Source organism: Pongo pygmaeus, chromosome 20 (assembly GCF_028885625.2).
Source record: "Pongo pygmaeus isolate AG05252 chromosome 20, NHGRI_mPonPyg2-v2.0_pri, whole genome shotgun sequence".
NCBI lineage: Eukaryota > Metazoa > Chordata > Mammalia > Primates > Hominidae > Pongo > Pongo pygmaeus.
This window is the reverse complement of record NC_072393.2, coordinates 12,282,595-12,298,459: the sequence shown is the minus strand read 5'-3', so window position 1 is coordinate 12,298,459 and position 15,865 is coordinate 12,282,595. Positions and strand designations below refer to the sequence as shown.

Genomic DNA, 15,865 nt, shown 5'->3' with positions numbered 1-15,865 from the left:
GGTTCACGCCATTCTCCTGTCTCAGCCTCCCAAGTAGCTGGGACCACAGGCGTCCGCCACCATCAAGCCCGGCTAATTTTTGTATTTTTAGTAGAGATGGGGTTTCGCCATGTTGGCCAGGCTGGTTTCAAATTCCTGACCTCAGGTGATCCGCCTGCCTCGGTCTCCCAAAGTGCTGGGATTACAGGTGTGAGCCACCTCGCCCGGCCAGTCTTGGTAAATTCTTTTACCCTTGCGCCACTGGCCCAGATAGTAGCCACTCACCCACAACATAGATGAAGACTCCCACAGAGAGAATAGATGCAAAATGCTTCTTTTAAGAATTTCTGGCCGGGAGCGGTTGCTCACGCCTGTAATCCCAGCACTTTGGGAGGCCGAGACGGGCGGATCACGAGGTCAGGAGATCGAGACCATTGTGGCTAACAGGGTGAAACCCCGTTCGTCTGCATCTCGTTATTGGGCACAGAGAATAAGCAGCCCAATCCTTGGTTTGGTCTGGGAACAAGGGTGCAAGGAGAGCAGGTAGGGTTCAGGCCAAGACCAAAATGAGAGGAGGAAATGTGACCTGCAGAGGGTTTGGGGTTGTGAAAATGAGTCATTCAAAATCTGAGCAAGAAAGAACTGAGCCCATTTCTTTGAAGTGTGTGTTTTCCAGAATGGCCATTCCCTGCTTTTCCCTTTCATAAACTCACAACTGAATTCTGATCCTTTGCAAAATGTGAGGCTGACAGGGCACACACTCACACACCCACCGCCCACTGACTAAGCCTCCCTGGCCCCCTTCATTCTCCTCCTGGGCTGCGCACCCCTCCCGACCCCCTTCCTTCCCCTCCTGTCCCTTCCTCTCCCCTCCCATTCCCTCCCTTTCCCTTCCCTTCCTTTTTTCCTTCCTTTCTTTTCTTTCTGATGGAGTCTCATTCTGTCGCCCAGGATGGAGTGCAGTGGCGCCATTTCGGCTCACTGCAACCTCCGCCTCCCAGGTTCAAGCAATTCGCCTGGCTAATTTTTTGGTTTTTTTTGTATATATATATTTTTTAGACGGAGTTTCACTCTTGTTGCCTAGGCTGGAGTGCAGTGGCGCGTTCTCGGCTCACCACAACCTCTGCCTCCTGGGTTCAAGGGATTCTCCTTCCTCAGCCCCCCAAGTAGCTGGGACTACAGGCGCCTACCACCGTGCCTGGCTAATTTTTTGTATTTTTAGAAGAGACGAGGTTTCACTATGTTGGCCAGGCTGCTGGTCTCGAACTCCTGACCTCATGATCTGCCTGCTTTGGCCTCCCAAAGTGCTGGGATTACAGGCGTCAGCCACCGGGCCTGGCCATAATTTATTTGTATTTTTGATAGAGACGGGGTTTCACCATGTTGCCTTGGCTGGTCTCTAGCTCATGACCTCAAGTGATCTGCCCGCCTTGGCTTCCCAAAGTGCTAGGATTACAGGCGTGAGCCACCGCACCCAGCCTGTTTTTCCTTATGTCATACATAACACACAGGAGGAGGCCGGGCGCGGTGGCTCACGCCTGTAATCCCAGCACTTTGGGATACCGAGGCGAGCGGATCACAAGGTCAGGAGATCGAGACCATCCTGGCTAACACGGTGAAACCCCGTCTCTACTAAAAATACAAAAAAATTAGCCGGGCGTGGTGGCGGGCGCCTGTAGTCCCAGCTACTCGGGAGACTGAGGCAGGAGAATGGCGTGAACCCGGAAGGAGGAGCTTGCAGTGAACCGAGATCGCGCCACTGCGCTCCAGCCTGGACGACAGAGCGAGACTCCGTCTCAAACAAACAAACAAATAAACAAAACAAAACACACCACAGGAGGAAAGCAGAGACTCTGCTGGTGTCTTCTTCACATACTGGGATTGAGGGTGTTTGTCTCTAGGAACTATCAATGGGGTGAGAAGCGGCTGAATAACCTGCAGGGGGCAGCAGAGCCGGAGGCCAATGACTCTCCGCTGAGGCCAGTCTGGAGTTTGCAAAAGGAGGGAAAGGGGGCTCCGCTTGGGGCTTCCCCCGGAGCCCGCCCTCCCTTGAAGGTGGCCTCCAGCTCCAGAAGGAGTGTGGATTCTGGGAAGTTGCAGAGCCCTGGAAGGCAGGAGACCCACGTGCGGATGCGCTCGGGGGTTCTGTCCTATCTGGGGTTGTACCTCTGAAGCCTGGAGCTATTTTCTGGGCAGTGTTTTGGTTTTGGCATGCACAGGGTCGCTGGGGACAGACTGTAATTGATATATATGAAGCAAATCTGTGAAGGTCAGCCTCAGAGAACAAATTGTTTGGGTTGTGTTATGAACAAAGGGTTTATAAAGTTGACTATATTTAAGTCAGAATGTCAGGGGTGTTTGAAGCAGAGTGAAACCATCTTGAATAGGGGCTGGGTAAAATAAGGGTGAGATCTACCGGGCTGCATTCCCAGGTGATTAGGCATTCTTAGTCACAGGATGAGCTAGGAGGTCGGCAGGACTGGTATCACAAGATAGAGGTCATAAAGACCCCACTGATAAAACAGAATGCGGTAAAGAAACCAGCCAAAGCCCACCAAAACCAAGATGGCGACGAAAGTGACCTCTGCCACCCTGGGCAACACAGTGATACCCCATCTCTACAAAAAATACAAAACTTAGCTGATTGTGGTGGCCTGTGCCTGTAGTCTCAGCTACTCAGGAGGCTGAGCTGGGAGGATTGCTTGAGCCTGGGAGGCAGGGGCTGCAGGAACGCAGAGAGGCTGCAGGGAGCTATGATTGTGCTGCTGCACTCCAGCCTGGGCGAGGGAGTGAGACTCTGTCTCAAAAAAAAAAAAAAAAAAAAAGAAAAGAAAGTGACCTCATGCGGTACTCACTGCTTATTATCCACTAATTATAATGCATTAACATGCTAACAGACACTTCCACAAGCGCCATGACAGTTTACAAATACCATGGCAATATCCAGACGTTACCCTATGTGGTATAACAAGAGGTAGGAACCCTCACTTCTGGGAATTGCCTGCCCCTTTCCCAGAACACTCATGAATAATCCACCCCTTGTTTAGCACATAATCAAGAAATAACTATAAGTATACTTTGTCAAGCAGACCATGCTGCTGCTCTGCCTATGGAGTAGCCATTCTTTTGTTTCATTGCTTCTCTAATAAACTTGCTTTTACTTTATGGACTCACCCTGAATTTATTCTTACATGAGGTCCAAGAACTCTCTTTTGGGGTCTGGATTGGTACCTCTTTCCGGTAATAAGATTAAACTGACTCCAGGTGAGAGTTTCCCCCTAATGAAAACGGTGTGCAGAGGAGGGAGAGTTTCCACACTGTGAGGAGAAGATGGGTGTATGTGAGGAAACCTTGGCCATGCCTCATCCCGATTCCTGCCCCACTGCAGGATATCTGTCTCTCCCTCCTGGAGCAGTCATGCTTGGCCTGGTTCCTCTCCTGCCCTGAGACAAGGGGATGGCTTTGTGGGGGTGACAGACTCTTGGTGTCCTAAAGGTTTGCTGAAAACTAATTGATCTGAGGCAGATTGATTAATAGAAAAGAAGGCATGCAAATGTATTTAACATGTATACATGGGAACCTTCAGAATGAAGACCCACCCGGCTGTAAAACAGAGAAGACTATATAGCGACTTGAGGTCAGTAAATTAGGTTTAGCAGCAAGACAACTTAGTAGATGAGAAAGGAAGAGGCTTGGCTAGAGGTGTACTGTTATGTAGATGATGTCTCCCCCAGAGAATAGACTTTTTTCCTTTTTATGAGACAGGGTCTTGCTCTGTCACCTAGCTTGAGTGTAATGGTGCAATCTCTGCTCACTGCAACCTCCGTCTTCTGGGTTCAAGCAATTCTCCTGCCTCAGCCCCTGGAGTAGCTGGGATCACAGGTGTGTGCCACCAAACCCGGCTTATTTTTGTATTTTTAGTAGAGATGGGGTTTCATCATGCCACCAAACCCGACTTATTTTTGTATTTTTAGTAGAGATGGGGTTTCATCATGTTGGCCAGGCTGGTCTTGAACTACTGACCTCAAGTGATCCACCCGCCTCGGCTTCCCAAAGTGCTGTGATTACAGGCTTGAGCCACGGTGCCTGGCCCTAATCTATTTACTTATCTTTTTAGTAGAGACCTGGTCTCACCATGCCCGGCCACTTTTTTTTTTTTTTTTTTTGAGAAGTCTCGCTCTGTCGTCCAGGCTGCAGTGCAGTGGTGCGATCTCTGCTCACTACAAGCTCCACCTCCCGGGTTCACACCATTCTCCTGCCTCAGCCTCCCGAGTAGCTGGGACTACAGGCGCCCGCCACCAGGCCCGGCTAATTTTTTTTTGTATTTTTAGTAGAGACGGGGTTTCACCGTGTTAGCCAGGATGGTCTCCATATCCTGACCTCGTGATCCGCCCGCCTCGGTCTCCCAAAGTGCTGGGATTACAGGCGTGAGCCACTGCGCCCGGCCCGCGCCCGGCCAATTTAAAAATTTTTAAATAATAAAGACAGGGATCGGCGGGCGAGGTGGCTCACGCCTGTAATCCCAGCACTTTAGGAGGCCGAGGCGGGCGGATGACCTGAGGTCGTGAGTTCGAGACCAGCCTGACCAACATGGAGAAACCCCGTCTCTACTAGAAATACAAAATTAACCGGGCGTGGTGGCGCATGTCTGTAATCCCAGCTACTTGGGAGGCTGGGGCAGGAGAATCGCTTGAACCTGGGAGGCAGAGGTTGCAGTAAGCCAAGATCGTGCCACTGTGCTCCAGCCTGGACGACAGAGCGAGACTGTCTAAAAAAAAAAAAAAAAAAAAAAAAAAAAAAAAAAAAAAAAACGGATCTCGCTGTGTTGATGATGGTGGCCTCAAACTCCTTGCTTCAAGGGATCCTTCCGCCTCAGTTTGCCAATGTGGTGGGATTTATAGACATGAGCCACCACGTGCTACCTCTCTTCAGACTTTTAAAGGTGTCAAACTCTCAATAGCTTTTAGATCAGGGAAAGGAAAAGAATGGGGGAGCGGGTAGTGCTTCATTAACGGAGATTCTCTACAAATGTAAATTTCCCCCTCAAAAGACAGTTTTGCAAGGCCACCTTTTGTTTGCTGGCCAAGCAGCAGCCATTTCAAAATTGTCAAAGAAATATATTTTGGCAGGGGAATATCTTGGGGCAAAATATTTTAATGTCTTTCACCTTTTGTGGATACTGAATCTGGAATTCCCTGCACACTTGTGTCCCGTGCAGGATGAAGGAGCAGGGACAGCCCACGGAGTGAGGAAGACGACAGTGCCCCTTCTAGCAGTTCGGAGCAAGTTTGGCCGAAGGCAAACTTGTAAAGGTGGGAGGGAACTTGTAAAGGTGGGAGGGAGGGAGGCAGCTGACCTTGGAAAGTGTGACCAGAACCAGTCACTTCGGCTCTGCAGCGCCCGGTTACCCGGGGCTTCTGCTGTCACTCAGAGAAGGGGGGGAGTCTAGACCCCTATCCAATCAGGGGCGCTAGGGCGGGGCCCTGCCACTGTCCTCCAGGGAAGGGGAGGTTGCATTCCAGCTCTCTTCACTCCTAGGGCTGCTCGCGCTAGTTAAGGTCTGGGTCTTTCCTGCTCCGAGAGGGACCAGTTACTTCCGCCGTAGCTGCTGTTGCTCTGTCGACTACACTGTGACCTGCACTGTTCGCGGGACCTTTAGAGAGGACGCCGGAATACCTGGAAGCCAGGAAATGGTGAGCATGCGGTGCTGGGGAGTCCCAAGGCGAAAGGAGGGACTGGGTGGAACCGAGAGGAACCCGCTGTGGCGAGGCCCGGGCCCCCCTGCAGCGACTCTGGGGTCCAGACACAGTCCCCCTGGCGAAGCTCGGCCCTCGGTCCCCTCGGCCGCTGGGTGGGGCTGGGCCGGCAGCCGGGACCCCGGGCGTCCTGTTCTGTCCCTGCGCGGCGACTGCGGCCCCGGCCCCGGCTCCGGCTCCCTCTCTGAGCAGCTCCGCGCCCGCAGCCCCGCGTCTCCCCAGATTGTGCGTGGACCACGGAAGGGTCATGGGGGGATCCCGCCTCGGGTGTGGGGTTCGTGTGGGAGGAGCTGTGGGCTGTGGGGTCCCCAGTTCCTTTTTTTCTCCAGTTAAAAATTAAACTGAGGCACTGTTAAAAAATGAGAGTTTATTTTAGCAAACAGCGATTAATAAATGAGACACTCCCAGTCCTGGCTTGTGGTTTGGTAACGGAAAAACCCAAACCGTGTAGAATAAGTTTATTCTGAGCCGAATAGGAGAGACCTCGGCTGAGGGAAACACAACCCCACGAAGCCTGGAGTAAGCAATCCCGAGGCAGCTCCTGACAGTTTGGTTTTATTCATTTCAGGGAGACAGGAATTGCAGGAAAATTATGAATCAGTGCCGGGAAGGTGTAAGTTCCTTCGGCCGAAAGGCAGAACACATGGAAGCGGGGTTAGAAGGCACAGGTGGTGGAGGGATTCTGTAGGTGGCAGTTGGTTGAGAGTGTGTAAAGCTTTGTCTAAAATTTGGAGGCTGTAGGAAGGAGGGCTGTTATCTGCCACGTTATTCCATCCCAGTCCCCACTCCCTTCCCCAAAAGACCTGTTTTTATTTTACCAGATTTTTATATTTTTGAGACGGAGTCTCGCTCCGTCGCCCCAGGCTGGAGTGCAGTGGCGCCATCTCGGCTCACCGCAACCTCCGCCTCCCAGGTTCAAGCCATTCTCTTGCCTCAGCCTCCCGAGTAGCTGGGACTACAAGCGCCAGCCACCACGCCTGGCTAATTTTTGTATTTTTAGTAGAGATGGGTTTCACCATATTGGCCAGGCTGGTCTTGAACTCCTCCTGACTTTGTGATCCGCCCACCTCGGCCTCCCAAGGTACTGGGATTACAGGCGTGAGCCACTGCGCCCGGCCAATTTTTGTATTTTTAGTAGAGACGGGGGTGTCATGATATTGGCCAGGCTGGTCTCGAACTCCTGACCTCGTGATCCACCCGCTTCGGCCTCCCAAAGTGCTGGGATTACAGTGGAATGCCCCACTGCACTCCAGCCATGGTGAAAGAATGAGACTCTGTCTCAAAAAAAAAAAGTTAAGCTCCTTCTTATATAGGCAAAAAACGAAGAAATTTAATTATCGCAACAATTAGTACAACTAAATTAATTGTACAATTAATACAACTAATTAGTACAACTAACTTAATTGTACAACTAATTTAATACAACTAATTAATACAACTAGATTAATTATACAATTTAGTACAGGTTTGTTTGTTTTTGTTTTTGTTTTTGAGACGCAGTTTCGCTCTTGTTGCCGAGGCTGGAGTTCAATGGCGCAATCTCGGCTCACCGCAACCTCCGCCTCCCAGGTTCAAGCGATTTTCCTGTATCAGATTACAGGCGTGAGCCACCGCGCCCGGCCCAGGACTTTAAAATTTTCTTCGCAAAAGGTTTTAATTTCTTTTCTTTTCTTTCTTTTTTTTTTTTGTTTTTTGAGACGGAGTCTCGCTCTGTCGCCCAGGCTGGAGTGCAGTGGCGCGATCTCGGCTCACTGCAAGCTCCGCCTCCCGGGTTCACGCCATTCTCCTGCCTCAGCCTCCCCAGTAGCTGGGACTACAGGCGCCCGCCACCGCGCCCAGCTAATTTTTTTTCATTTTTTAGTAGAGACGGGGTTTCACCGCGTTAGCCAGGATGGCCTCGATCTCCTGACCTCGTGATCCGCCCACCTTGGCCTCCCAAAGTGCTGGGATTACAGGCGTGAGCCACCGCGCCCGGCCGGTTTTCAGTTCTTTTCCTATTTAAAAAAATGAATTTAACATTTCCAGCTTCAGAAGATGTGATGGCCATGAAGTCTTTGTGTGAGAAAAGTAAGAGGGAAGTTAGTCTATAATGAAATCAATCCTTAAGAGGGAAGGGGTCTTTCATGACTTGCTTCGGTCATTTAAAATATTTCACAAAACAATATAGGAAGAAAGCAAGCTAATCTGTAATCAGGGAATGGAAAGTTCCCTGGCTGGCTCTGTTACCCTGCCTGTCAGGTGTCTCAACCCCAGAATCGCATTCCTTTAAACCTCAAGATAATTTAGAGTTCTAGCAGCTTAAATTTTTGAATCACCTATTTTCACAGTCTGTACAGGTAAAACTTTTGGTTATGTAATCAGAGATTAATTGACCTATTGTGCCTGGTTAAGCCTAAACGTCATTTACCTATAAATTAGTCATTAGTGATATTGTTTTCTCAGGCCACAGATTAGAAATTTATGTGAACTGGATTTGAATTTGACTTCAGTATGCTTGTGAAGGGGCTTAGTGTTCTATAGCAAGTTCGGTTTAATTGCTTCTTATTTATTTATTTATTTTTGAGGCGGAGTCTCTTTCTGTCGCCCAGGCTGGAGTGCAGTGGCATAATCTCGGCTCACTGCAAACTCCGCCTCCTGGGTTCAATCGATTCTCCTGCTTCAGCCTCCCAAGTAGCTGGGACTACAGGCGCATGCCACCATACCTGGCTAATTTTTGTATTTTTAGTAGAGACAGGGTTTCACCATGTTGGCCGGGCTGGTCTCAAACTCCTGATCTCAGGTGATCTGCCTGCTTTGGCCTCCCACAGTGCTGGGATTACAGGCATGAGCCACTGAACCCGGCCAAAATTGGATGTTTTAAAATTGGATGCCATGTCAGTAAGAATATACTCGGGAACACCACCCTGGAAAATGAATAGTCCTTGGGCAGTTGTGGTGTGTTTCTTTGATGTCACCTAACTATGGCACACAAAGGTGGTCAAAATTTTGATTCTTTTGGTTATTCTTTTTTTTTTTTTTTTTTTGGGACGGAGTTTCGCTCTTGTTGCCCAAGCTGGAGTACAATGGCATGATTTCAGCTCACTGCAACCTCCACCTCCCAGGTTCAAGTGCTTCTCCTGCCTCAGCCTCCCGAGTATCTGGGATTACAGGCATGCGCCACCATGCCTGGCTAATTTTTGTATTTTTAGTAGAGACGGGGTTTCACTAGGTTGGCCAAGCTGGTCTTGAACTCCTGACCTCATGCTCCACCCGCCTTGGCTTCCCAAAGTGTTGGGATTACAGGTGTGAGCCATTGTGCCCAGCCTGTTATTCTTTTTTTTTTTTTTTTGAGAGGGAGTCTGGCTCTGTTACTCAGGCTGGAGTGCAGTGACACCACCTCTGCTAACTACAACTTCTATCTCCCGGGTCCAAGCGATTCTCCTTCCTCAGCCTCCCAAGTAGCTGGGATTACAGGCACCTGCCACCACACCTGACTAATTTTTGTATTTTTAGTAGAGATGGGGTTTCACCACTTTGGCTGGGCTGGTCTTGAACTCCTGACCTCAGGTGATCCACCTCCCAAAGTGCTGGAATTACAGACATGAGCCACTGCACCCAGCCTTCTTTTTGTTATTCTTTGTAGCTGTATTATCTTTTTTTTTTTTTTTTTTTTTGAGATGGAGCTCCCTCTCGCCGAGGCTGGAGTGCAGTGGCGTGATCTCGGCTCACTGCAACGTCTGCCTCCTGGGTTCAAGCGATTCTCCTGCCTCAGCTTCCCGAGTAGCTGGGACTACAGGTGCCTGCCACCACGCCCAGCTAATTTTTATATTTTTAGTAGAGACGGGGTTTCACTATATTGGCCAGGCTGGTCTCAAACTCCTGACTTTGTGATCTGCCCACCTCAGTTTCCCAAAGTGCTGAGGCACCGCGCCCAGCCTTTCTTTCTTTTCTTTTCTTTTTTTTTTTTTTTGAGACAGAGTCTTGCTCTGTTGCCCAGGCTGGAGTGCAATGAACGATCTTGGCTCATTGTAATCTCCACCTCCCAGATTCAAGTGATTCTCCTGCCTCGGCCCCCCAAGTAGCTGGGATTACAAGCACCTGCCGCCACGCCCAGCTGATATTTGTATTTTTAGTAGAGACGTGGTTTCACCAGGTTGGCCAGGCTGGTCTCGAACTCCTGACCTCAGGTGATCCATCCGCGCCTGCCTCCTAAAGTGCTGGGATTACAGGCGTGAGCCACTGTGCCAGGCCTGCCATATTTTTTCTTTTCTTTTTTTTTTTTTTTGAGACGGAGTCTCGCTCAGTCGCCCAGGTTGGAGTGCAGTGGCTCGATCTTGGCTCACTGCAAGCTCTGCCTCCTGGGTTCACACCATTCTCCTGCCTCAGCCTCCCCAGTAGCTGGGACTACAGGCGTCCGCCACCAAGACCGGCTAGTTTTATGTATTTTTAGTAGAGACGGGGTTTCACCGTGCTAGCCAGGATGGTCTCAATCTCCTGACCCCGTGATCCACCCGCCTCGGCCTCCCAAAGTGCCGGGATTACAGGCGTGAACCACCGCACCCGGCCCAGGCCTGCCATATTTTCTTTTATCACAAAGTAGAATTTTGGCTATTTGGAGTTTCCAGTAACTTAGTATTGCAATTAATGTACCTTTCATGTCATACCAAAAGGGTTTGTTTCTGACTTTTTGCCTCATTCTGTTGCAAACATGCCACTGTGTTGAGTCATGGGTCGCCCAGTTTACTTATGCATTTCACTGCTTAATGGGATTTGGGTTTACAGTTTAGTTTTTGACCTTGGTGACAATGTCATGGTTGGTTTTCTTTGCCATATGAAAATGGAACATAAATTTCTCACATATTGGGGGAAAAGTCACTGGGTTATAGATTATGGATAAATTCCAATTTGAAAGATAATGCCAGTAGAGTGTATGTATGGATCAACCATCTAGCCTTTCATGTGTGTGTCTTTATTTTTGTGGTTTACCAACACTTGGGATTATCTATTAGTGGAGACAGGGTTTCATCATATTGATCAGGCTGGTCTTGAACTGCTGACCTCAGGTGATCTGCCCGCCTTGGCCTCCCAAAGTGCTGGAATTATAGGCATGAGCCACTGTGTCCAGCCCAGTTTAGGTTTTTCTATCCACATACGGTTTCCCAGAAAGGTTTCTTTTCGTGAGTTTTTGTTTTAGTTAGTTATGACTCTCTTATCAATTAGAATTTTTTTTTCTTTTTAACCGATGGAGTCTGGCTCTGTCACGCAGGCTGAAGTGTGGTGGCACATTTTTGGCTCACTGCAACCTCTGCCTCATGGGTTCAAGTGATTCTCCTGCTTCAGCCTCCCAAGTAGCTGGAATTACAGGAGCCCATCACTATGCCTGGCTAATTTTATTATTTTTAGTAGAGACAGGGTTTTGCCCTGTTGGCCAGGTTGGTCTCAAACTCCTGACCTCAGGCGATCCGCCTGCCTTTGCCTCCCAAAGTGCTGAGATTTACAGGCATGAGCCACCGCGCCTGGCCAGACTCTCTTATCAGTTAGATTAATAAAGCCCCTTGCAAAACCCAGTTTTTTTGTTTTTGGCTTCTGCTACTGGAATCAGAACAAAACCCACTTTCTAGTCATCACAAAGGTTAAACTTTGTGAACAGGCGTTTCCAAGAATATGCAGCCTTAGGGCTGCTAACATTAAATTTGTTTTGCTCAGAAATTCAAAGGAGTTTGTTATGACAGGTGCTGCAGATCCACACTTCAGACATTAAGGGCAGTCCAGGCAGCACGCCTTTCTCCCTGGACTCACCAGAAACACACATTTTTCCTATTCTGCTGTTGCTTTACCCCATCCAGAGTTCAATTCTAGCATCAAAATTGTTTTATGGAAGAAAGTGAGTGTAGACAGAGAGTAAGGGATCTGATGACCAAGTCATGGAATAAATGTTTGGAGTCCATACACCACAGCATCCTGAGAACCTCCTAGGAACAGGGTATAGGAACCCAGTGCTGTCAGCCTCACTCATCCTCCTGTCCACATGTGGGATATTTCAGGATTCGGTGGCCTTTGAGGATGTGGCTGTGAACTTCACCCAGGAGGAGTGGGCTTTGCTGGATCCTTCCCAGAAAAATCTCTACAGGGAAGTGATGCAGGAAAGCTTGAGGAACCTGGCCTCCATAGGTAAGAATGACAGTATTACTTCCCTCAGTGAATTAAAGAACAGGTGTTTCTAGCTCATTAGTGCTGTTGAGTGATTCGGAATACGGTCAGGGAATACTTTGGATAAATGAGGCACAGGTGCCATGAGCCATGACATAGAATCAAGTAACTTTTTAAATAATTTTATACTAATTCAGGACTATTTTTCTGGGTCCACATTTTAGGAAAAAAGTGGAACAACCAGTACATTGAAGATGAGCACCAAAATCCTAGGAGAAACCTAAGGTAACTGGCACTTACAAGAGAAAATAATGTCTCTGTAGACAGAATGGAAGAAAATGTTAAAAAGAAGCAAGCATAAGAAATAAACCTAGTTCCAATGTATTTATTCTTAGAAAAGCTTCCCTAGAAACATATAAAGTGTGACATGGCTTATGTGTATAATCTAGCCCTTTTGGAGGTCAGGATGGTAGATCATTTGAACCTGGGAGTTTTTTGTTTTTTTGTTTTTTTTTTTGAGACGGAGTCTTGCTCTGTCGCCCAGGCTGGAGTGCAGTGGCACGATCTTGGCTCACTGCAAGCTCTGCCTCCCAGGTTCACGCCATTCTCCTGCCTCAGCCTCTCGAGTAGCTGGGACCACAGGCGCCCACCACCATGCCCGGCTAATTTTTTGTAGTTTTATTAGAGACGGGGTTTCACCGTGTTAGCCAGGATGGTCTCGATCTCCTGACCTTGTGATCCGCCTGCCTCGGCCTCCCAAAGTGCTGGGATTACAGGAGTGAGCCACCGTGCCCGGCAAACCTGGGAGTCTAAGGTTGCACTGAGTCATGATGGCATCACTGGAGGGCAGCCTGGGCCACAGGGTGAGACCCTGACTCAAAAACAAACAGACAAAAAGACAAAGACCATATTTATAAAATAGTTTACTTTAAAATAGCATGTAAAAGCTGGACATGGTGGCTCACACCTGTAATCCCAGCACTTTGGAAGGCTGAAGTGGGTGGATCACGAGCTCAAGAGATCGAGACCATCCTGGCCAACATGGTGAAAGCCTGTCTCTACTAAAAATACAAGAAATTAGCTGGGCGTGGTGGTGCGTGCCTGTAGTCTCTTGGGAGGCTGAGGCAGGAGGATCGCTTGAACCTGGGAGGTGGAGGTTGCAGTGAGCCGAGATGGTGCCACTGCACTCCAACCTGATGACAGAGTGAGACTCGGTCTCATAAATAAATAAATAAATAAATAAAGCATTTAAAATCCCTGTTATCAATATTATCTTTTTTGATAAGAGATATGGCTGGGCCATCTTTTTTTTGTTTGTTTGTTTTTTTGAGACAGAGTCTCGCTCTGTCACCCAGGCTGGAGTACAGTGGTATGATCTCGGCTCACTGCAAGCTCCGCCTCCCAGGTTCACGCCATTCTCCTGCCTCAGCCTCCTGAGTAGCTGGGACTGTAGGTGCCTGCCACCATGCCTGGCTAATTTTTTGTATTTTTTAGTAGAGACAGGGTTTCACCATGTTAGCCAGGATGGTCTCGATCCCCTGACCTCGTGATCCACCTGCCTCAGCCTCCCAAAGTGCTGGGATTACAGGCGTGAGCCACCAGGCCTGGCCTGGCTAGGCCATCTTGTACAGCATGTGTTCCATTCATGTTCAGACAGGACAGAAAGCCTACACTTTGCTGGGCACTGTTAAAAATGCAAGTGTAATACTTGCAAAGGAATTAAAATTAGTGATAAACCCATTATAATGTGCTTTCATTGTTCACAGAAGACTTATAGGAGAGAGACTCTCTGAAAGTAAAGAAAGTCATCAGCATGGAGAAGTTTTGACACAGGTTCCAGATGACACACTGAAGAAGAAAACTCCTGGAGTACAATCATATGAAAGCAGTGTGTGTGGAGACATCAGCATGGGTCTTACATCCCTTAATAGGCACCTCAGAGCCTTTAGTTATTCCAGTAGCCTTGCAATACATGGAAGAACTCACACTGGGGAAAAGCCTTATGAATGTAAGGAATGTGGGAAAGCATTCAGGTTTCCCAGTTCTGTTCGTAGACATGAAAGAATCCACTCTGCAAAAAAACCCTATGAACGTAAGCAGTGTGGGAAAGCATTCAGTTTTCCCAGTTCTGTTCGTAGACATGAAATAATCCACTCTGCAAAAAAACCCTATGAATGTAAGCAGTGTGGGAAAGCATTCTCTTATCTTGTAAGCTTTCAAACACACATGAGAATGCACACTGGAGAGAGACCTCATAAATGTAACATATGTGGGAAAGCCTTTTTTTCTCCCAGTTCATTAAAAAGACACGAGAAAAGTCACACTGGAGAGAAACGCTATAAATGCAAGCAATGTGGTAAAGCCTTCAATTGTCCCAGTTCCTTTCAATATCATGAAAGGACTCACAGTGGAGAGAAACCCTATGAGTGTACACAATGTAGGAAAGCCTTCAGATCTGTCAAGTACCTGCGAGTACATGAAAGAAAACACACTGGAGAGAAACCCTATGAGTGTAAGCTATGTGGTAAGGGCTTTATTTCTTCCACTTCTTTTCGCTATCACGAAAAGACTCACACTGGAGAGAAACCTTATGAATGTAAGAAATGTGAGAAAGCCTTCAGTTTTGTCAAGGATCTTCGAATACATGAAAGGACACACACTGGAGAGAAACCCTTTGAATGTAAACAATGTGGGAAAACCTTCACTTCTTCTAATTCCTTTCACTATCATGAAAGGACTCACACTGGAGAGAAACCCGATGAGTGTAAGCAATGTGGGAAAGCCTTCAGATCTGCCTCAGTCCTTCAAAAGCACATACGAACTCACACGGGAGAGAAACCCTATGGATGTAAGCAATGTGGTAAAGTCTTTAGAGTTGCCTCACAACTTAAGATGCATGAAAGGACTCACACAGGAGAGAAACCCTATGAGTGTAAGCAATGTGGAAAAGCCTTCATTTCTTCTAATTCCATTTGCTATCATAAAAGGACTCACACTGGAGAGAAACCCTATAAATGTAAACAATGTGGGAAAGCCTTCATTTCTTCCAACTCTTTTCTCTATCATGAAAGGATTCACACTGGAGAGAAACCCTATGAGTGTAAGCAATGTGGTAAAGCCTTTAGATCTGCCTCAATCCTTCAAAAGCATGTAAGGACTCATGCTGGCTAGAAACTCTGGTTGTAAGCAATAAGGTAAAGTCCTTAGATGGGACTCAGAAGTAGATGGAAGGACTCACTGCAGAGACACCTGTAATCTCAGCATTTTGGGAAGCCAAGGCAGGAGGATTGCTTAAGCTGAAGAGGTTGAGACCAGCTTGGGCAATATGGTGAGATGTTATCTCTATTACATAATAAAATAAAATAGGCCAGGCACAGTGGCTCACCCCTGTAATCCCAGCACTTTGGGAGGCGGAGGCAGGCAGATCACTTGAGGTCGGGAGTTCGAGACCAGCCTGACCAACATAGAGAAACCCCATCTCTACTAAAAATACAAAATTAGCCAGGTGTGGCAGGCTGAAGCAGGAGAATTTCTTGAACCCAGGAGGCAGAGGTTGTGGTAAGCCGAGATTGTGCCATTGCACTCCAGCCTGGGCAACAAGAGTGAAACTCCGTCTCAAAAATAAATAAATAAATAAATAAATAAGATGAAATATACATATTTATATTCTGTATATAAATATGCATATATATTTTAACGTAACTATATTTAAAATGCATAAGTAAAATATATAGGATATTTATATACATACATACATGTATATATGTATTTGTGTGTGTGTGTGTGTTTTGGGAGACAGGGTGTCCCTCTGTCACCCAGGTTGAAGTGCAGTGGTACAATCATAGTTCCCTGTAGCCTTGAACTCTTGGGCTCAAATGATCCTCTTGCCTTAGCCTTCTGAGTAGCTATGACTACAGACAGGTACCACCATTCTTAGCTCATTTTTCATTCCTTTCATAGAGACAGGTTCCCATTCCATTGCTCAGGCTGGTTGTGAACAC

General features: G+C 47.7%; 2 protein-coding genes across 2 annotated transcripts in view; one reads left to right on the top strand and one right to left on the bottom strand.

Moving 5' to 3' along the window:
- The window catches only part of LOC129020135 (zinc finger protein 433-like), a 35,269-nt gene that overhangs the window by 14,174 nt on the left and 5,230 nt on the right, over positions 1-15,865 (bottom strand). The window lies entirely within an intron of this gene.
- On the top strand, positions 5,510-15,231 carry ZNF878 (zinc finger protein 878). The gene is made up of 4 exons (XM_054464063.2): positions 5,510-5,672; positions 11,759-11,885; positions 12,089-12,149; positions 13,631-15,231. The coding sequence occupies exons 1-4, from the start codon at positions 5,670-5,672 to the stop codon at positions 15,033-15,035; spliced, it is 1,596 nt and encodes a 531-aa protein (XP_054320038.2). The 5' UTR covers positions 5,510-5,669; the 3' UTR covers positions 15,036-15,231.

What these genes read in the sequence shown, in the direction of transcription:
- ZNF878 (XM_054464063.2), top strand. An exon ending in GAGGAACCTGGCCTCCATAG is followed by an intron (nt 11,886 to 12,088) that starts GTAAGAATGACA and finishes TCCACATTTTAG; the next exon opens with GAAAAAAGTGGAACAACCAG. An exon ending in AATCCTAGGAGAAACCTAAG is followed by an intron (nt 12,150 to 13,630) that starts GTAACTGGCACT and finishes CATTGTTCACAG; the next exon opens with AAGACTTATAGGAGAGAGAC.